The 21,534-nt window shown below is 40.9% G+C and overlaps 1 protein-coding gene across 4 annotated transcripts in view; it reads left to right on the forward strand.

Annotated features, from left to right (window-relative positions):
- wdfy4 (WDFY family member 4) overlaps window positions 1–21,534 on the forward strand; it is a 201,020-nt gene that overhangs the window by 145,951 nt on the left and 33,535 nt on the right. For all 4 annotated transcript variants that reach the window (XR_008078773.1, XM_052478455.1, XM_052478453.1 and 1 more), the window contains 12 exons: window positions 12–223; window positions 4,715–4,863; window positions 5,042–5,162; window positions 5,335–5,420; window positions 5,662–5,724; window positions 12,961–13,003; window positions 13,236–13,355; window positions 14,882–14,999; window positions 15,235–15,344; window positions 17,911–18,061; window positions 18,131–18,222; window positions 21,230–21,454. Coding sequence is in view for 3 of the 4 variants with exons in the window: in XM_052478455.1 (XP_052334415.1) it covers window positions 12–223; window positions 4,715–4,863; window positions 5,042–5,162; window positions 5,335–5,420; window positions 5,662–5,724; window positions 12,961–13,003; window positions 13,236–13,355; window positions 14,882–14,999; window positions 15,235–15,344; window positions 17,911–18,061; window positions 18,131–18,222; window positions 21,230–21,454 (1,490 nt within the window). In the remaining variant the exon portion in view is untranslated. The remainder of the gene's footprint in view (window positions 1–11; window positions 224–4,714; window positions 4,864–5,041; window positions 5,163–5,334; window positions 5,421–5,661; window positions 5,725–12,960; window positions 13,004–13,235; window positions 13,356–14,881; window positions 15,000–15,234; window positions 15,345–17,910; window positions 18,062–18,130; window positions 18,223–21,229; window positions 21,455–21,534) is intronic.

The raw sequence follows: 21,534 nt of genomic DNA on the forward strand, positions 1-21,534 counted from the left end.
ATGTGTTCCAGAGTCAAGGATCCTGTTTGAGCCAGGGACAGAGGAAGAGGAGGATGGTGGAGAGGACTGTAACCGCCTAACCTTTTTCCCTGTCCTGACTGAGACTACTGCACCTCTCACTGAGCTCTTCGCCCCAGCGTCCACCACCCCTGAGCCCTGCTCACATACACACACCTGCAGCCACACACACACCATACTACAGGAGCTGGAGCCTGAGGAAGAGGTGAGTGTGTGTGTGTGTGTTTGTGTGTGTCAGGTTGTATACTGGAAAAATAATGTATTTTTAGCAACCAGAAATATAAATATTTATCATGTTTTAATCAGATCTGACCAGATATCAACCAAAATGTGACGTCTTTCCCACGAGGTTTTGATCTTGTCATAAAAAAGACGTCTTTAACATGTTACAAAGACCAGTTGGTTTGTTATCCAGTATGATGTCTTCTCAACCAGAAAAGTCCCACACTTTGAGAGAGATCTATATTTTTTATCGTCCAGATAGTCTATGGGATTCCAATACCTCCCATCTGCTATCAGAATCTCATCTGTTATAGTTAGTTTAATGTGTGTGTTTGTGTTAGTCAGTGGTTACCATGTGGTAACCCAGGGCTGTTTAAAGCTCAGACAACGAGCAGAGTCTTTTACTAATGTTTCTGACAGAAGAATTAACAAAAAACAGTAGGAGGTTGTATCAACTGTCTCTCAGCTAGCTGGCTGATGTGGCTGTATGTCCTGATGAGCTGTTGTCAGATACACAGGCCTTTACAGGCTTATTAATCCAGGAGCACTATTCTTAGAGCCCCCTCCCACACACACACATACAGTACATGGCATGATTAGACTGCCACTGCCGATAGTGTGATTATGATGGTAATGTTTCTTGGGAGAATTCAATGTTGTGACATTAGCATCTCAACCAATAAGAACCCTCCTATCCTCCACTTCACTCCTCCACTGCTCTCTCTCTCTCTCTCCTCTACTCATCCACCTCTCCTTCTCTTCCCTTCTATTTTCTACTTATCCTTTCCTCAGTTCACCTGATGTCCTCCTCTTTTCTTCCATTTTTCCTCCTCTCCCTCCATTAGTTGAATCACATCAGCTTGATAATTCATAGTCACTTTAGTTAGGGTCTCTGTAGGTTGTAGGCATATTATTGTGGGGCGTTTTTCTGTTGGCAATAAATAATGTTTTTTTCTACATCAATTACACTGTGTGAATGTGCGTGTGGTGTGTGTGTGTGTGTGTGCGAGCGAGCACTCACTCGCTCGTGTTTGTTCAGTGTGTTCAGACGAGAGGCTCTTATCACTTAGCAGGTTTCCTATTGTGTGTGTGGCAGTGATTAATTTCCCTAATAATCACTAGGCCCCTCTCTCTCCCAGTGTGTGTGATTTGATTAGTATTCATTGTGAGAGGCCTGTGGGTGCGTTGGAGCCCCATATGGTTTTTTGGGTGGTGGGTCCCTTGGGGCCGAGAGAGGGAGAGAGACAGGGAGGGGCAGGTGCACGCACACATGCATGCACACACTCACACACAGTGGTAAATGAGGGGAGACAATAGAATTAGTCACACATAATCACACTCGTAGCAGTGACTGTCTTCAGAGTCACACATAATACAAGCATCAGGGTCCATTCAGGCTCTGAGTCTATAGCGGGAGCACCGCCATCTTGGTGAAAAGGGGGACAGTTTCTCTATTATCCATCAATCAATGTTAATAATCTGAATAATGAAGTGGTGACTGTGTCGTTTTAATCATGATGAAGACGTGTGATTAAAATGATCAATCATGTGCAACCTGGAGTGGTGATGATGTCTTGACGTCCCATGGGAGCATAAAAGTAGACGTGGGCTGGGTTTCATGGTTTTCACATTACTTTTTGAAACTTTACAATGGAACACCTCTGGTTACTTAATATATACATCTCTCCTCTAACTTACCTAAATAACTTGTGCTAAGTGTATGTACCAGTGGAGGCTGCTGATGGGATGATGGCTCATAATAATGGCTGAAACAGAGCAAATGGAATGGCATCAAACAATGTGTTGGATATAATTTATACCATTCCACTAATCCCACTCCAGTCATTAACATAAGCCCATTCTCCCCAACCTCTTGTGATATGTGTGTATGTTTGTGACTGGTGAATGCTGCTGGGTGTGAATGTGATATAGGGGAATTACAATGGAAATGTAAGACAAGTTGCTGAGGTGGAAACCATATTAACAGGTCATGTTAAAGCAAAATCAACCAGCAGAGTTTTTTAATAATGTTAATATATATATTTATTTTTAAACAGTCGATGGTTGTATCAACTGTCTCCTAGCTAGTTGGTGTGTGTGTGTGTCCTGCTGAGCCGTTGTCAGATACACAGGCATTTACACGCGTATTAATCCAGGAGCACAGCACCCCCTCCACACACAATCTTTAGCATAATTAGACTTTCACCACCGATAGTGTGATTATGATGGTAATGTTTCTGGGGAGAAATCAATGGCATGACATTAGCTTCTCAGTCAATAAACCATTAAGTTGGATGGGAGTGGGAGTAAACTCCACACGATTCAAGGTATGAATCTTACCTAATGAAATCCTTGACGGGTGGTACTGTAAAAACGAAATATTTTACCCCATGTTACCTATTAAGGGCGATAACTGTAGATGACCATGTAGCTTTATTCATCTCGGAAATGTAGCGAAACAAGGTAGCTTTATTCACGCCATGGGAATTTAGCAAAACGGGGTTGCTTTATTTACGTCAGGAGATTTTAGAGAAACAAGGTAGCTGTATACATGTCAGGAGAATTTAGTGAACAAGGTTGCTACATTCGTCTATGAATCACAAATATGCATAGTATTGACGTCAAACAGAACAAACAAGGACATGGATGGTTCGTGATGTTGTGAGATTCTCTTTGATGCTTACTGAAAGATTGGAATCTGTGTGGGTAGCTGGACAGGTAGGATGACTGACAGTGAAGGTGAACAGGTGGTCACAGGTCAGGTGACAGAGGAATGGATGAGACGGAGGCAGGAATTCCTTTAACCATGAAGTGGTATATTTACTGGGTAGTCTGTGCTGCATAACAAAGGAAACAGATCATAAAGATCAAATCATAACAATCATTCATTATTAACATAATTAGGTAATTCAGCAATCCAGTTCAGTATGTAGTCAATAGGAATCATCCTTGAGTCATTTTGGCTCATAACTATTTATCATAATCATGAGAAGAATAATACAAATAATTCAAACAGTGATCGGTTATTCAATCTATTATCACCATTAGTTTGATATCAGAATTGATCAGTTCAGCAAACAATGACATTTCATATTTCAAGTTTGTCTTCATATGTACATGTAATTTCATTACATAATACCATATATCGATGGCACAATTGGCCTGTGATGATCTGTAGGGCTGTGATCATTGACCATTTACATTACACAATAGATTTGAAGTGTGCGCTCTGCGGTAATAACTATAAACAATAACTGATGGCCCACTCTCCAGGTAGGTAGTTCAGCTGAAATGTAACAGATTCGGTGGCCTTATGTGGATTCATGGACGCACAGAACTTCTGGAGCAGATGGAGTTAAGGAAGAGAAAGCAGCAAGATCGGGTGATGGCGATTTCCTCATTTTATGGAGTTGAAATCTGTCTGACATTTCCACCTGACCTAATTAAAGTGCCCCTGGCCCAGCTGAGCAAGTGGCCATGAATTAAAGGATTCTTCCACCAACTCCATGGGCCTTTTCACAGATCGACTGGTGTAATGCGATTTAGGATATCAGGACCTGCTTGGTCAAAGCAATTGTAACAGTAGAGCAAAGGATCGCAATATATGGGAAAATTAATGGCTGCAGTGTTGCCGTTATAATGAGTACATGAGGCATGGAATGCTAAGGCATAAATGTACGAAAGTGTGTATTCTTATTTTAAATTGATGTAGTTCTGTCCTTGTGCGGTGCTTGTCTATTAACCCCCGAAGGTCGATGTCTGTGCCCCCATGGAAATCTAATTAGCATAACAAAAACAATCCCCATAAAAATGTCAGTTTAAGCTAGAGATATCTATTTTGCATTGGATGCATCTCAATCAACCACATCCGCCTACACTTCCGCATCTGCGGTGAAAGGTGACAGAGCTAGAGCAATGTTTGTCAGACCATTATACATCCCGAAAATCGGTTTCCTCACAAAATCATCGTAGCATCCAAATGTTTTGACAAACTATTACCCCTCTATGGAAAGATGAGACTCTCACGAACACAATGGTGTTCTCCACAAGTTTCTTGGGACTCGCCTGAAGTTGGTACAGCCAATCTGCCAACTTCTGTCTGTAGCGTCCATACAGTTTGGGCTATACACTAATACGACGCTCACGAACAAGTACATGTCAGTTGTTTTGCTCTAGGACACCCACAGGCCTCACAAGACTTGTCTGAAGGTCCCCTGGTACCAGTTGAAAAAAATCAATAGAACATGTATATACATGGAAAAACATGTTTAGTGCCAAAAATAAGAGGTTAAATATATGTACAAAATATATATAGAAGTTCCCTGATCTTTCTTGTATCTTTCAGATATAGGACAGACACTTCAGAACTATCATGATGTAACACTGATTGTGAATATAACCTTTATTTAACAATTTAATATAACCTTGACTTTTCATTTACAATTATGATCTGTTGTGTCCTCTCTCCCCCAAGGTTAAAGCGAAGGTGTGTGTGGTGGTGGTCAGTGGGCTGTCTGTAACAGAGGGGCTGCTGTTGTTTGGGACAGACAGTCTGTACATGTGTGAGGGCTTCACCCTAAGCCCCGCAGGAGACGTCTGCTGTAGAAAACACCACCCCACTGGGTACTGTGTGTGCGTGCGTCCGTACGTGTGGCTGTGTTTGTGAGAGAGAGAGAGATGAGTTGGACAATGTCTGTGTGTACTTACATATAGGGATATATGGGAAAACATACTATACTATACTATTGAATATGAATCATTATGAACTGTTGTTCACACCCCGTGTCTCTCTTTCCCCCAGTGTGCGTGATGCGTTCGTTTCCAGTATGTTGACTAAAGACATATCTTCATCCAGCCCCAGCTGCAAACGATGGCCCTACCAGGACATAAGAGATGTCCGCTTTATGCGTTTCCTTCTAGAGGTGAACTTACACGGCAAATCTGAAATGGCACCTAATTCCCTATATAGTCTACTTTTTGGAGTAAAATGTTAAAACATATATATTTCTCCGTCTGCATGTTGGTGTGTTTCATGTGTCTATTAGAAAGTTGTTGCAATGTTGTGGAAAGGTTTCCCATTTTCTGACACCTCAGGAAAATGCGCTGGAGATCTTTATGCAGAACGGATACTCTACTTTCCTGGTTTTCTTCAACAAAGACCATGTGTCTGCTTTTAAAAGGTAAGAGACCCCCCCCCTTCTCCCCCCTTAAAAGATTTAGATGCAAGTGGCTGTTCCACTGGATGTCATAAGGTGTATGCACCAATTTGTAAGTCGCTCTGGATAAGAGCGTCTGCTAAATGACTTAAATGTAAATGTAAAGATAGGAAAACATGGAGAGAGAGATGGAGAGTGTGGCTTTATGGGACATGTTTGATTTTCTTTCTTTCTCTCTGTTTTCCATTCCTACTACTTTCTGTAGGCTGTGTTCAGTGGTGCCAGCATTGATAGGTAGAGGGGTTGCTGAGGTCATAACTAATGCCAGGTAAGTGTGGACACATACACATACACATCAGGTACAGTTGAAGTCGGAAGTTTACATACACCTTCGCCAAATACATTTAAACTCAGTTTTTCACAATTCCTGACTTTTAATCAGAGTAAAAATTCCCTGCCTTTGGTCAGTTAGGATCACCACTTTATTTTAAGATTGTGAAATGTCAGAATAATAGTAGAGATAATTATTTCTTTAATCTTTTATTTATTTCATCAAATTCATAGTGGGTCAGAAGTTTATACACTCTCAATTTGTATTTGGTAGCATTGTCTTTAAATTGTTTAACTTGGGTCAAATGTTTTGGGTAGCCTTCCACAAGCTTCCCACAATAAGTTGGATGAATTTTGGCCCATTCCTCCTGACAGGGCTGGTGTAACTGAGTCAGGTTTGCAGGCCTCCTTGCTCACACACACCTTTTCAGTTCTGCGCACAAATGTTCTATAGGATTGGGGTCAGGGCTTCCTTAAGCCATTTTGCCACAACTTTGGAAGTATGCTTGGGGTCATTGTCCATTTGGAAGACCCATTTGCGACCAAGCTTTAACTTCCTAACTGATGTCTTGAGATGTTGCTTCAATATATCCACTTAGTTTTCCTCCCTCATGGTCCATCGGTTTTGTGAAGTGTACCAGACCCTCCTGCAACAAAGCACCCCCACAACATGATGCTGCCACCTCCATGCTTCACAGTTGGGATGGTGTTTTTTGGCTTGCAAGCCTCCCCCTTTTTCCTCCAAACATAACAATGGTCTTTATGGCAAAACAGTTTTATTTTTGATTCATCAAACCAGAGGTAATTTCTCCAAAAAGTACAATCTTTGTCCCCATGTGCAGTTGCAAACCATAGTCTGGCTTTTTTATGGCGGTTTTGTAGCAGTGGCTTCTTCCTTGCTGAGCAGCCTTTCAAGTTGTGTCGATATAGGACTCGTTTTACTGTGGATATCGAAACTTTTGTACCTGTTTCCTCCAGCATCTACACAAGGTCCTTTGCTGTTCTGGGATTGATTTGCACTTTTCGCATCAAAGTACGTTCATCTTTAGGAGACAGAATGTGTCTCCTTCCTGAGCGGTAGGACGGCTGCGTGGTCCCATGGTGTTTATACTTGCGTACTATTGTTTGTACAGATGAACGTGGTACCTTCAGACATTTGGAAATTGCTCACAAGGATGAACCAGACTTTTTTTGGCTGAATTTGCTGATTTGGCTGATTTCTTTTGATTTTCCCACGATGTCGAGCAAAGAGGCACTGAGTTTGAAGATAGGCTTGAAATACATCCACAGGTACATCTTCAATTGACTCAAATGATGTCAATTAGCCTATCAGAAGCTTCTATGCCCATGACATCATTTTCTGGAATTTTCCAAGCTGTATAAAGGCACAGTCAACTTAGTGTATGTAAACTTCTGACCCACTGGAATTGTGATACAGTGCATTATAAGTGAAATAATCAGTCTGTAAACAATTGTTGGAAAAATGACTTGTGTCATGCACAAAGTAGATGTCCTAACCGACTTGCCAAAACTATAGTTTGTTAACAAGTATGTAAACTTCCGACTTCACCTGTAGAAACACTACATGGCCAAAAGTAGGTGGATACCCGTTCAAATTAGTGGACTCGGCTATTTCAGCCACACCCACTGCTGACAGGTGTATAAAATCGAGCACACAGTCATGCAATCTCCATAGACAAACATGGGTCTCCCGGTCATGGCCAGATGTGACAGAGCCTGGACTCCAACCAGGACCTTTAGTGGCACAGCTAGCACCGTGATGCAGTGCCTTAGACCACTGCGCCACTCGGGAGGCCCACAAGATCCAGCTTGTTGAACTGGGAAGCCTCTCCCAGGTGGGGAGTGTGTGTGCTTGTGTGAAAAGAGACGGAGTCAAATCAGGACTTTGAAAAATGACAGTTAGGGCTTGTGTTTGTGTTTGCGTTTTTGTGTGTGTGTGTGTAGCAGAGTGTGCAAGTGTGTGTGTGTCTCAGAGAGCAGAGTGTGTCTGTATTATAGCCCTAAGGCCCTCTATCACCTCATTAATCATATTGAGGATCACAGAGAACAGAGAAGTGATTCACCATCGCTTGTTTCCACTACAACCTCCTATAGGAAATTATTGCTGGCAATTACTACCTGCAATTATACTATATTGTACAGCGGGACAAATGCAATGATTGATTTAGGCTGCTTTCTACAAAATAATGTGGTAAGGAGTTACTGGGGATAGACATTGGATATACTTCAGATGGCTCTTGATTTGTGAAATCAAGTGTATGACTTTGTAGGAGTATCATATAACCCAGAGATATTTCTGGAAATTGGAACGAGAACATTTACTACAAGTCTGCTGTGTAGACTTTATTTCTGGGCCTTATGAGTGAGAAATAACTCAATATTACTGCTGTTTCTGAGCTTCGTTAAGCAATGTCTATTATTAGATGTAATTTAGGGGCTTTTCACACGACTGAGCTGAAGCAAGCTGAGTCAAAGCAAGCTGTACTGAGCCCGCCTGTTTACATACACATCCACCATAGTCGCAGAAACCAAGCCTGCATAGTTTGTACTGTTATGTACAAAACAGTATTGTACTGTAGTAATCTATGACGATAAGTACATACCATTTTCTTTTTACAGTAGAGTGAAGAGGTTCAACCAGTTGATATGGCCTGCAAAGTTAGGTAGCAGTGTACTCTGTCAGCGGCTCCAGTTAACTGGACATTCCATTCCAACTGAGAGCTCTTCCATTGGTTCACACACACAAACTCACAGTATTAACTACCCAGCAATCCAGGAACATTCCCAGAACATTAGCTAAGATTCCCATTAAGTTCTAGTTAGGGTTTTATTTAACATTAGCATGGTAAAATCCCCAAAACATTCAGAGAATGGGTGGAAAATATTTACCTGATGTTACAAGAACGTTCCAAGAACACATTTAGTCTGTTCTTTAATGGTTCCCAGAATTTTTCATTAGGTTCTGAAAGATATGTTTCCACAGAAACTGTCCAGTTGTGCTGACAGTCAGATAATGTTTATATCACGTTTCTTTGATGTTTCAAGAATGTTGACAGAACAGCCTTTCTGAGTTCTTTAAAGGTTCCCAGAACAGGTAGGAACAGTGTAGGAACAGTACAAGAGATAGATTCCCAAAAACACAAAATATTCTCAGTTGTGATGACATTCATACAATTTTACATTTTAAAATGTTTTTCTTGCCTGAGTAGCCTGGTTTCACTGCCAAAAAATAAAAATGAAACCATCTAGTGTTCAGCGAACAGTGTTCAACACAATGTCAAATACAGGTAGCCTAGTCAAATAATTAACATCCAATCACATTAACCATTACTCTCTTGTGGGAATTCCACTAATAGTCCGCATGTAGCTGCTGCTCATGTTGGTATCTGTACTGATGGCGCAAAAGCCATGACAGGGAGACATAGTGGAGTGGTAATGCATGTGCAACCGGTTGCTCTGTGCAACTTGGGTACACTGCAGCATCCACCAAGAGGCTCTTGCTGCCAAGGGAATGCCTGACAGCTTGAAAGTCGTTTTGGACACTACGGAGAAAATGCTTAACTTTGTTAAAGCAAGGCCCCTGAACTCTCGTGTATTGTCTGCACTATGCAATGCTATGGGCAGCGACCATGTAACGCTTTTACAACATACAGAATTGCGCTGGTTATCAAGGGGCAAAGTATTGACAAGTTTTTTTGTAATTGAGAGGTGAGCTTAAAGCTTTCTTTACTGACCAGAATATTCACTTGTCTGGCTGCTTGCATGATGACGAGTTTCTCACACGACTGGCCTATCTGGGTGATGTTTTTTCTGCCTGAATGATCTGAATCTAGGATTACAGGGAATCTCCACAACTATATTCAATGTGCGGGACAAAATTGAGGCTATGATTAAAAAGTTGGAGCCTTCTATGTCTGCATTAACAAGGACAACACACAGGTCTTTCCATCATTGTATGATTTTTTGTGTGCAAATGAACTCAAGTTTACGGACAATTTCAAATGTGATAGAGCGAAGCACCTGAGTGAGTTGGGTACGCAATTACGCCAGTACTTTCCCGAAATGGATGACACAAACAACTGGATTCGTTATCCCTTTCATGCCCTGCCTCCAGTCCACTTACCAATATCTGAACAAGAGAGCCTCATCGAAGTTGCAACAAGCGGTTCTGTGAAATTTGTATTTAATCAGAAGCCACTGCCAGATTTCTGGATTGGGCTGCGCTCAGAGTATCCTGACTTGGAAAATTGTGCTGTTAAGCCACTGAGTGCGGCAGGGTAGCCTAGTGGTTAGAGCGTTGGACTAGTAACTTAAAGGCTGCAAGTTCGAATCCCCCAGCTGACAAGGTACAAATCTGAACAGGCAGTTAACTTGTTCTTATGTTTAATACATGAATCGTAAAGTGTGTGTGTGTGACAAGCTTACAATGATGGCAAAAAAACAAACATTTGAGAGTGCGCTGACCCCGGTGCTAAAGCGGGTACGTAGCTGAATGTTTGAAGGGGTACGGGACTATAACAAGTTTGGGAACCACTGGCATACAGGATTAATGATCTGGCTGCAGATCTGCAGGTTCAATCCCACATGTTCTTTAACCGTGTTTCTTTTGAGAAAAAAGGGAAATTGAGGCTCAGGTATACTCTACTAAAAGAGAGTAAATCTTTATTTAGTCCAAATTTATAAATCTAGTCAAATGCAGAATTTAGACTAACTGAAAAAAATAAATAAACATGGTGTAAAAATGAACTGTTCAACTTTTTAAAAACGCACCCGATATGATTCCGAAATGTGTTCTGGGAAAGTTCTTGCAACATCAGGTGAAAGTTTATTTGCATACTAAAAGAAACACTGTAGATCATCCACACAACTGGACAGTTTTTGTATTTTGGGATGTCCCCACATTGTTCTCACCAGACAGTTCCCACAACCTAATGAAACATTCTGGGAACCTTTAAAGAACAGATTAAATGTGTTCTAGGAACATTCTTGCAACATCAGGCAAGTGTTTTATACAAACATTCTATGAGAACATTTGCCGTGACCGAACAAATGTTCTGGGAACTTGCACAGAACCAATTTTTGTTTGCTGGGTACACATTACACACACTCATCTCCACTAGGGCAGTTGCGTGACCGTCTGTCACGAGTCATTTAAAAACATTTTTACCTTTATTTAACTAGGCAAGTCAGTTAAGAACAAATTCTTATGTACAATGACGTCCTAGGAACAGTGGGTTAACTGCCTTGTTCAGGGGCAGAACAACAGATTGTTACCTTGTCAGTTTGGGGATTTGATCTAGCAACTGTTTAGTCACAGTGTTTAGGCTGCTGGCTAAAAAGAAAGTCTGTGTGTGCAAAAAGTGTGTGCAAATGGCATGAGGAGGTAAGGCAATAAGTAGGCCATAGTAGCAGAGTAATTACAATTTAGCAAATTATCACTGTAGTGATAGATGAGCATATGATGATGTTCAAGTAGAAATACTGGTGTACAAAAGAGCAGAAAAGTAAATAAAAACAATATGGGGATGAGGTAGGTAGATTGGGTGCGCTATGTACAGCTGCAGCGATTCGTTAGCTGCTCAGATGTTTAAAGTTAGTGAGGGAAATATAAGTCTCCAACTTCAGCAATGTATATATGCCATTTAGCAGACGCTTTTATCCAAAGCGACTTACAGTCATGTGTGCATACATTCTACGTATGGGTGGTCCCGGGGATCGAACCCACTACCCTGGCGTTACAAGCGCCATGCTCTACCAACTGAGCTACAGGACCACCACAATGTTTGCAATTCATTCCAGTCATTAGCAGCAGAGAACTGGAATGAAAGGCGGCCAAAGGAGGTGTTGGCTTAGAGGATGATCAGTGAGATATACCTGCTGGAGCGCGTGCTACAGGTGGGTGTTATCAGTGGGTGTTATCGTGACCAGTAAGCTGAGATAAGGCGGAGCTTTACCTAGCATAGACTTATAGATGACATGGAGCCAGTGGGTCTGGCGAAGAATATGTAACGAGGGCCAGCCGACGAGAGCATACAGGTCGCAGTGGTAGGTGGTATAAGGGGCTTTGGTGATGAAACGGATGGCACTGTGATAGACTGCATCCAGTTTGCTGAGTAGAGTATTGGAAGCTATTTTGTTAATGACATCGCCGAAGTCGAGGATCGGTAGGTTGGTCAGTTTTACGAAGGTATGTTTTAGAGGTCGACCGATTATGATTTTTCAACACCGAGGACTTTTTTTTTTTTTTTGGAGGACCAAAAAAGCCGCTGCCGATTAATCGGACAACTTTTTTATTTATTTGTAATAATGACAATTACAACAATACTGAATGAACACTTTTTTTTAACCACTTTTTCTCCCCAATTTCGTGGAATCCAATTGTTTTAGTAGCTACTATCTTGTCTCATCGCTACAACTCCCGTACGGGCTCGGGAGAGACGAAGGTTGAAAGTCATGCGTCCTCCGATACACAACCCAACCAAGCCGCACTGCTTCTTAACACAGCGCACATCCAACCCGGAAGCCAGCCGCACCAATGTGTCGGAGGAAACACCGTGCACTTGGCAACCTTGGTTAGCGCGCACTGCGCCCGGCCCGCCACAGGAGTTGCTGGTGCGCGATGAGACAAGGACTATCAATTGTTGGGACTATCATTTGTTTTTCAACAGGACAATGACGCAACAGACCTCCAAGCTATGTAAGGGCTATTTGACCAAGAAGGAGAATGATGGAGTGCTGCGCCAGATTACTTGGCCTCCACAATCACAAGACCTCAACCCAATTGAGATGGTTTGGGATGAGTTGGAACGCAGAGTGAAGGAAAAGCAGTCAACAAGTGCACAGAATATGTGGGAACTCCTTCAAGACTGTTGGAAAAGCATTCCAGGTGAAGCTGGTTTAGAGAATGCCAAGAGTGTGCAAAGCTGTCATCAAGGCAAAGGGTGGCTACTTTGAAGAATCTCTAATATAAAATATATTTTGATTTAACACTTTTTTGGTTACTACATGATACCATATGTGTTATTTCATAGTTGTGGTGTCTTCACTATTATTCTACAATGTAGAAAATGGTAAAAATAAAGAAAAACCATTGAATGGTACTGGAGTACATGACTAACATGGGCATGTAGAGTAGCCTATGTAAATTGGTAGATGTGGCTTAATGCAGTTGACAGTTGATATTCTGATATTCTGTTGTTGTTTTGTTGTTCAGGAAGACTCCAGTGATAGAGAAGACTACTCAGGTGAAATGGCAGGTACTGTACTGTTTGACATAATTGATAGTGATCTACTGAGAACTTCAGTTGTTTTTCTATGACTGACAAATGTTTGTATTTATTGTGAACATTGTGGCAAACACATATTTTAATATTCTTAATATTTTCTAGTATTATCAACATGATATATCATGCATGTGTGTGTTCTCTCTGACAGAGCAGTATTATCTAAATACAGATTGTGTTTGTCTGTGTTCTTTTACTCTGACAGCGTGGGGATATTAGTAATTTTGAGTACCTGATGCATTTAAACACTCTGGCTGGTAGAACCTATAGTGACCTCATGCAGTACCCCGTCTTCCCCTGGGTCCTAGCTGACTACAAGTCGGAGGTGAGGAGTAATACTGTCTGTCTCTGTCTGTCTGTGTGTCTGTATATGTGTCTGTATCTCTGTGTTCATCTCTGTCTCTGTATGTCTCATATCTGTAATAATACTGGCTTTGTAACTACTTATTTAACCTAATTTTGTCATAAAGAGCGCATGTTCAACTTAGTAACAAGCATGACCATCTCAAGAATTTAAATTAAGAAAAAGGACTATATGGAAGCTTGTGTGCATCAGGGAGGGGCAATTGAATGCAAGTTTAACCAAACATGTGAACTTGTTAAAACATTTCTAGCCTATCTATCTATATGTAATAGGGTTGATGTGTTATGCTCCGACGCACTCAGTTTTCCACCATAAAACACCATAAAATGGCCAAATAGAGTATAATCAGCATACCTGCTTCTACACAATGATTTGACTATAAGGTGTTTCTTTTGAGAAAATAATGTACAAAATTAGTTTTATCAAATTGAAACAAGAGTTCAGTTCACGTTACAGGGATGACCTTAAACCTGAGGGACAAATGTAAATGAATCACTATTCACATTTAAAGCTGCAATATCTAACTTTTTTGGCGACCCAACCAAATTCACATAGAAATTTTGAAAGAAAGTCTAAGAAGTAGTAGAACTGTTCTATTTGTGCTATTTCTATGCTTCCCATTCTTAAGTTTTGTTTGTGCAACTTTTACTTTCCGTTTTGTACACCAGCTTCAAACAGCTGAAAATATCATATTTGGGGTTATGGAAAATATATTTCCCAGCGGTTTAGATGGTACAATGATTCTCTACATTATTACTTGCTTGGTTTGTCACAAACTGAAATTTGGCTAAATATTCTAATTTTAGCAACCAGGAAATGGCAGAGAGCGATTTGTATATAGTGCATCTTTAAATAAGTAAATAATTTGGGCTTTACAATGATGGTGAAAACGTAGGGAAAATCTTGGGGTTAAGGGATTTAAAATCTTCCTAGAAGTTGGACAAACAGGATGTGGGACATGCCAATAATGGGATTTTTTAAATGAAAACACACTGCTATTGGAATTTCTAACATGGTTTAGTTAGAGCATAGATGTATGTGATCCAACTGTTTAATCGGCTTTTTATGGTAGTTATGCTGTCGACATCAGGAGGATACAATTTGAGAGCACTAGTTGGCTCCACAAGCTGTAAGTAGCTTTGACTGCATGCTCAGCTGACCGTGCATTCAGAGCCATCCAGAGGCTCACCACACTACAAACTTTATTTTACCATGTTCCTGTGAAGCAATTATAATGCCAGTCCACCACAACATGCTCGAGAGGCTCCTGATTAGCAAGGGGTAGTCTGTTTAATTTCATTGTGTATTAAAAACACAGTTTACTATCATTGTGAGGGGTTTTCTCCAGTGGTTTGAAACGGCTATTGGGCTTCCTGGGAAAACTTTGATCGAGGTTGCAGCAGTAACCAAGGGGACAGGGCTTAGTGAAGGGTGAATTGTTATATTATTGATTGCATATTTACATGTCATATACTATTTATTGATAGACCCTGGATCTGACCAAACCGGCGACATTTCGTGACCTCTCGAAACCAATGGGAGCCCAGACAGAGAAGAGGAGAGACATGTTTATTCAGAGATTTAATGAAGTGGAAAATAGTGAAGGTAGTGTACCATACCATGTGCTGATGTTGTACTAACTGCAACCCCTACTGCAACAACTCAACACTTTAATTTCACATTACACTGCCCACAGTTCTAACATCACTGATATTTAAACATGTGTGGCCTACAAGCTGAAGCAATACAGTGTCAAATCACATGATTTTCTCATAGTTCATTACAGGATGCATTTAGTGTTGTATTGGTTATTCATGGCTGAGTATTTTGGCTATTCTAGGTGACCTGGCAGTGAGGTGTCACTACTGTACCCACTATTCTTCAGCCATCATCGTGTCTTCCTTCCTCGTTCGGATGGAACCCTTCTCACACACCTTTCTGACCCTACAGGTGAGAGGTCAAGGGTCAGCTGCTCTGTTTGGCTCATTACATCTTGGCATGTGCACCCATTGGCCAGTGTTTTTCAACCAAGGTCCAGGAGAGCAACATGGTGTGCAGGCTTTTTTTCCAGACCAACCCGAAGACACCTGATTCAGCCAGTTGGTCAGTTGAAGTTGTATTCGTGCTAGGCTGGAACAGAGGCCTGTACATACTGTATCTCTTTTTTCCATAGTACTGTTCCACTGGTGTATGCTGAGCTAAAGAGCAAGCACAGTACATTAAATACAACAAATATTTTACCAGAAAATGTATGTCGAAATACTATTTTGGGCTTTTCTGTAGATGTCATAAAACGAATAATCCTTAAAAAGATTATCCTGTACTTTTGTATGATTTTTAGCCTGTAGTTCTGAAAGTAGCGCTCACGAGCAAAAAGTGGTCCCTGAAAATTGCGTACTACGTCACATATGTGCACCACGTCATTGCTATCTCTCTATCGCTCTGCTATATGTACATCTTGCTAGCTGTCATTCAAATGGCAAGGTGCTGAAGCTCATTGGCCAGAACTGGAATTGCTAGGGGGCTGGCCCACATTGTTGAAAATGTAGGGAAAATGGTGCTTTCAAACTAGAGATTTTGTGGCGAATTGAGGTAAAACAATAATTCTGCTCATAGATTATGCATGTATGAACTACCAAAGTTGCAGAGCATGTCTTTAATGACTGCCTCCTTATTTTGGACTCGCTGGATTCCATTTCAGCTTTTTAATTTAGAAACAAATGAATTTAAATGAGATTTCAATAAATACAGAACAAAACTATAAACGCAATATGCAACAATTTCAACGATTTTACTGTATAAGGAAATCAGCCCATTGAAATAAATGAATTAGACCCATTAAACCCGATGGATTTCACATGACTGGGAATACAGATATGCATCTGTTGGTCAGTATTTGTTGTGACCACCACACTTTGCATAGAGTTGATCAGGTTGTTGATTGTGGAATGTTCTCCCACTCCTTTTCAATGGCTGTGCGAAGTTGCTGGATATTGGCCGGAAGTGACACACACTGTCGTACATGTCAATCCAGAGCATCCCAAACGTGCTCAATTGGTGACATGTCTGGTGAGTATGTAGGCCATGGAAGAACTGGGACATTTTCAGCTTTCCAGATTTGTGTACAGATCCTTGCGACATGGGGCTGTGCATTATCATGCTTAAACATGAGGTGATGACAGTGGATGAATGGCACAACAACGGGCCACAGAATCTTGTCATGGTATCTCTGTGCATTCAAACTGCCATTGATAAAATGCAATTGTGTTCATTTTCCGTAGTTTATGCCTGCCCAACCATAACCCAACCTCCACCATGGGGCACTCTATTCACAATGTTGACATCAGCAAACTGCTCGCACACACGACGCCGGTTGGACGTACTGCCAAATTATCTAAAGCGACTTTGGAGTCGGCTTATGGTAGAGAAACGAACATTAAATTCTCTGGCAAAGCTCTGGTTAACATTCCTGCAGTCAGCATGCCCTCAAAACTTGAGACATCTGTGGCATTGTGTGGTGTGACAAAACGGCACATTTCAGAGTGGCCTTTTATTGTCCCCGGCACAAGGTTAACCTGTGTAATGATCATGCTGTTTAATTAGCTTCTTGATATGCCACACCTGTCAGCTGGATGGATTATCTTGGCAAAGGAGAAATGCTTACTAACAGGGATATAAACAAATTTGTGGACACAATGTGAGAGAAATCATATTTTTGTGTCTATGGAACTTTTCTCTGATCTTTTTTTTTCAGCTCAATTAACATATGTGTATGTTACATACACTTTATATGTTGTGTTTATATATTTTTTCAGTGTATATTAAGCAAATAAATGTGGTAACATTACAAAACAAAAGAAGAATCCCCATTTGGTTGTAAAAGCTGCTGATTTCCAGTCTAGGAATCCAATAGATGCTAATGAGAAGGTCTGCATATTTGATAGTTATCATTAAACAATAAAACAATCAAGATATTAGCTTATTGTAAACACAGTGCTCACTTTTTCCTTTCAACCAGAGACTAGTGTGTGCAGTTGCAGTAATATCTATAACTTAATTTATGTCCCTAACAGAGTTTAGCCAGTATGGGTGTTATTCTCATTGAATAAAGGTAATTGTTTTGCAGTAAATTACATTCCTCCTCATGGCATCTCTATCAAGGGGTTAGAAGATTTTATGGAAAAATTAAAAGCTTCAGTCAACGTCTGGATGTCAAGAATGAAAACGTGTTTAATATGGTTTAGGTTACTTTATTAAATGTTTCTATTCCAAAGTTTAGTTTGCAATGAAAAACGATGCATCTTCTGCCATTACGCACACATGTGCATGAATGTGTGCACGCAAGAGCACGCGGACATACTGTACATTCTTACCCACTTCTTATGTCAATCCAGCCACACAAATGTACAGGTAGCTTAAGTAACAATGACATGACTGGACAGCTAAAGTTGATGTCGCTCTCTCTCTGTGTGTCTCTTTCTCTCTCTCTGTCTCTCTCTCTCTCTCTCTCTCTCAGGGAGGGTATGACATAGCAGAGAGGATGTTCCATAGTGTGAAGAAGGACTGGGACTCCGCCTCCAGAGACAACATGAGCGATGTCAGAGAGCTGATCCCAGAGTTCTACTACCTACCTGACTTCCTGGTTAACACAAACCACTTCAAACTAGGTGTGTATTGTATGTGTGTGTATTTTGATGGTGAATATGTATTCTGAAGATGGTTGTGTCTGTCTCCAGGCTGTATGCAGGACGGTACCACTCTAGGGGACGTTGTCCTCCCTCCCTGGGCTAAGGGAGACCCCCGGGAGTTCATCAGAGTTCACCGAGAGGTCAGTTGCCTTTCACGCATGCTGTTAGTTGTACACCAAACATATCTTCTAGTCTGCCGACCACGTAAAGTTGCCATGAATACAATAAGTACAGTAGGATGAAACATTTACTGTTACATTTATATTTTTTGTATTTTTCACCTGAGAAACATTCCCACAAACACCCACAGTGCATCACCCCTGGAAAAGTTTAGGGGTTAAGTGCCTTTCTAAGGGGGCACAATGGCTGGAGATAGCACAGGGATGGGGAGGTCGGTTCTTGTCATTCTAATTCTATATTTTTAGGACTGACTGCTCTCAGTGTGCTAGTGTTTTAGCTGTTATCCATCTTAGTGGAGATATCCCTTATTCGTTAGGCCCAGTCACTTCTTAACAATTTTAAAGAAAGGGGTAAACATTCATGCTGTCCCGTTAAGTTGGGCTCGGGGTTGAACCAGAAAGAGTGAAATTGTTTTCTGCACTTAAATAGATAATCAGCTCTTGTGCTCATCAACAAATGCCTATTATAAATAGGTTAAAGGCTTGTTTTACTGTGTTTAAAACCACTGGCATTACAGGATAACAGGCTTTTCAGAGCCATTAAGTACACACACAATACACTCTCTCATAACTCTGTTACTACAGCCTGACACTCGGGATGAATGCCTGCTCTCTCTCTCTCATTCTCTCTATTTTTCTCTCTTTTTTTCCCCTTTCACTCTCGCTATATTTCCTCCCCCTCCACTCCACTCCAGGCCTGTATATGGTGTTTATCAGTCTGTAATCTCATAAAATCTCATATTGCCTCCAATTCCCACCAAATTAGCTGTTTTAGCTGCATGTTTATTCTTCCTGATATGCAAATTAACTCCATATGGAACAATATGAACAATAGAAAGCAGTTATGAGACTGAGATCTGTTGTTATTAAGGTCTCCTTAACGGAGACTTCTGGTCATAATGTCCACTATTTCTAATGTTCAAAACATGTCTCTAATCCAAGCTAATTCAAGGCAAATTATTCTGTGATTTGGTCGTGATGAGAGTATTAGCTCACAACATTTTCCTGCTCCTCACTTTTAAATGGACTCATGTAGGAAATCACACCTGAGTAATCTGATAGATACTGGGCTTTCTAATGAGTTTCTGTTTCCTTGTTCACACTTTGAGTTATAATTCAGAGGTTATAAATGGCTTAGATTTGTTTGTATCTCATACTGTTGCGGATGAATTATGGTTTTAGGGTTAACTCTCCTATCCGAGTTGCTCCTGGTTTGTATGTGGCTAGAAGGTCCTCCTCGTACATTTTCATATATTCAACTATTCAAAGAATTGGATGTTTCTTGAGTGCATTTATATTACTGTGCTTGTGTCTGTCTGTCCGTCCGTCCATATGTTCATACAGTGGTTGCTCAACTAAAAGTTTGGAGATTATGCTGCAGGACATAGAGGTCATTTTTGGTTTAGTACAATACCCTGCGTCACTGCTTCAATGCTCCAGACCACCGCAAGGGGGAGTTAGAGCACTGATTATGCTTTTGAGAGCCATATAGATTGCAAAATAATTGGGAGGAGATTTTCAATGGCACGCTTTATGAATTGACACAAAATTCTGCCCCTGAACAAGGCAGTTAACCCACTGTTCCTAGGCTTTCATTGTAAATACGAATTCTTTCTTAACTGACTTGCCTAGTTCAATAAATATAAAATAAAACCAGTTAATCTTTGCTTGTACTGTAGGCTTGGCAGAGTTACGGACTCATGTTTTCAGTTGATGCCAAACAAGTTAGATTGGGTTTAAATCAGGAGACCTATACATGTAGAGATGAAATACATATTTTGAGATATACTGTAGGCCTACCGTAGGTGTTGTAGGTCTTTTATTTATTTATTTATTTATATTTTACAACATAAAAGTCTACTTACTCTGCTGGCGTCTTCAGCCAGTTTATGCCCTCATTTGCAATGCAAACCCGGGCAGCAGTGTGTTTTGGGTCATTGTCTGCATTTGGAGAAGAAAAAAAAACATTTAGCCTAACAGCCAACATTAGGTACAATAATATAAATATAAATGTTTAGTTATGTTTAGGCCTATGTAAATAGCAACAAAATATTGCTATAAGTAGTCACTCAGCTGCTTGATGAAACCTTCCATCACCTCTGTGACAATGCTGCGGATATTTCTTTGTCTTCCTTGCCTGGTGGCGGTCCAGAATCCAGTTGCAGAAGGAGGTGTTTGGTCCCAGGGTCCTTTGCTTATTGATGAGCTTTGAGGGCACTATGGTGTTGAACGCTGAGCTGTAGTCAATGAATGGCATTCTCACATAGGATTTGAAGCAATAGCCTACTGGGTAACTGTTTTACCACCATTTCACGCTGCTCTGAGACAAGCATGGGACTGGTCTTGATAAAACAATGAGATTTTTATTTTCACTGAATCGCTGTTTGGGTGTTGGTTAGCCTACAATTAGGGTGTGGAAACGGTCATGTTGTACAGTGCCAGGGTTTTGTTTTTCACAGAAACACCATAATATTAATCAAACTTTTGAAGTTAAATTTAAAATCAATCCCATATACTATGTTCTTACAAAAAATGTTTTTAAATTCTTTAGTACAACCAATATTACAAAAAGTCATGGTTCTCAAAGATGCCCTCTCATGGTCATACTAGCACTAACTAGCATTATATTATAGCATTGTATATAGACTTATTTTTCTACTGTATTATTGACTGTATGTTTGTTTTACTCCATGTGTAACTCTGTGTTGTTGTATGTGTCGAACTGCTTTGCTTTATCTTGGCCAGGTCGTAATTGTAAATGAGAACTTGTTCTCAACTTGCCTACCTGGTTAAATAAAGGTGAAAAAAAATGAATGACAACATTGGTTGACAATTAAATAACGTGCCATAGAATTCTGCGGCAGCCCTCAAGGTGTGAGCAGTATGACGCAACTTTTACAGGAAGAACCACTGTATGTGGGTGCATGTGCGTTTGTGTTGTATCTTACTATTTTGCTCTGTCCCCCAGGCTCTGGAGAGTGAGTATGTTAGCTCCCACCTCCACCTGTGGATCGACCTGATCTTTGGGCACTGCCAGCAGGGACCAGCCGCTGTAGAGTCCCTCAACACATTCCACCCCTACTTCTACGCCCAGAGAGGGAAAGGGACAAGGGGGCAGGATGCACTCAGAGACCCCCTTATCAAGAGTACCATCCAGGGATACGTCAATAACTTTGGACAGGTTCCCAAACAGGTAGGAAGGAGAGAAGCCTTGACAATCTACCATTACACATATCTAGGAGGTACTGGTTGTAGAAATGGGGTATATTTCAG

The sequence above is a fragment of the Oncorhynchus keta genome, chromosome 2, assembly GCF_023373465.1.
Source record: "Oncorhynchus keta strain PuntledgeMale-10-30-2019 chromosome 2, Oket_V2, whole genome shotgun sequence".
Taxonomy (NCBI): Eukaryota; Metazoa; Chordata; class Actinopteri; order Salmoniformes; family Salmonidae; genus Oncorhynchus; species Oncorhynchus keta.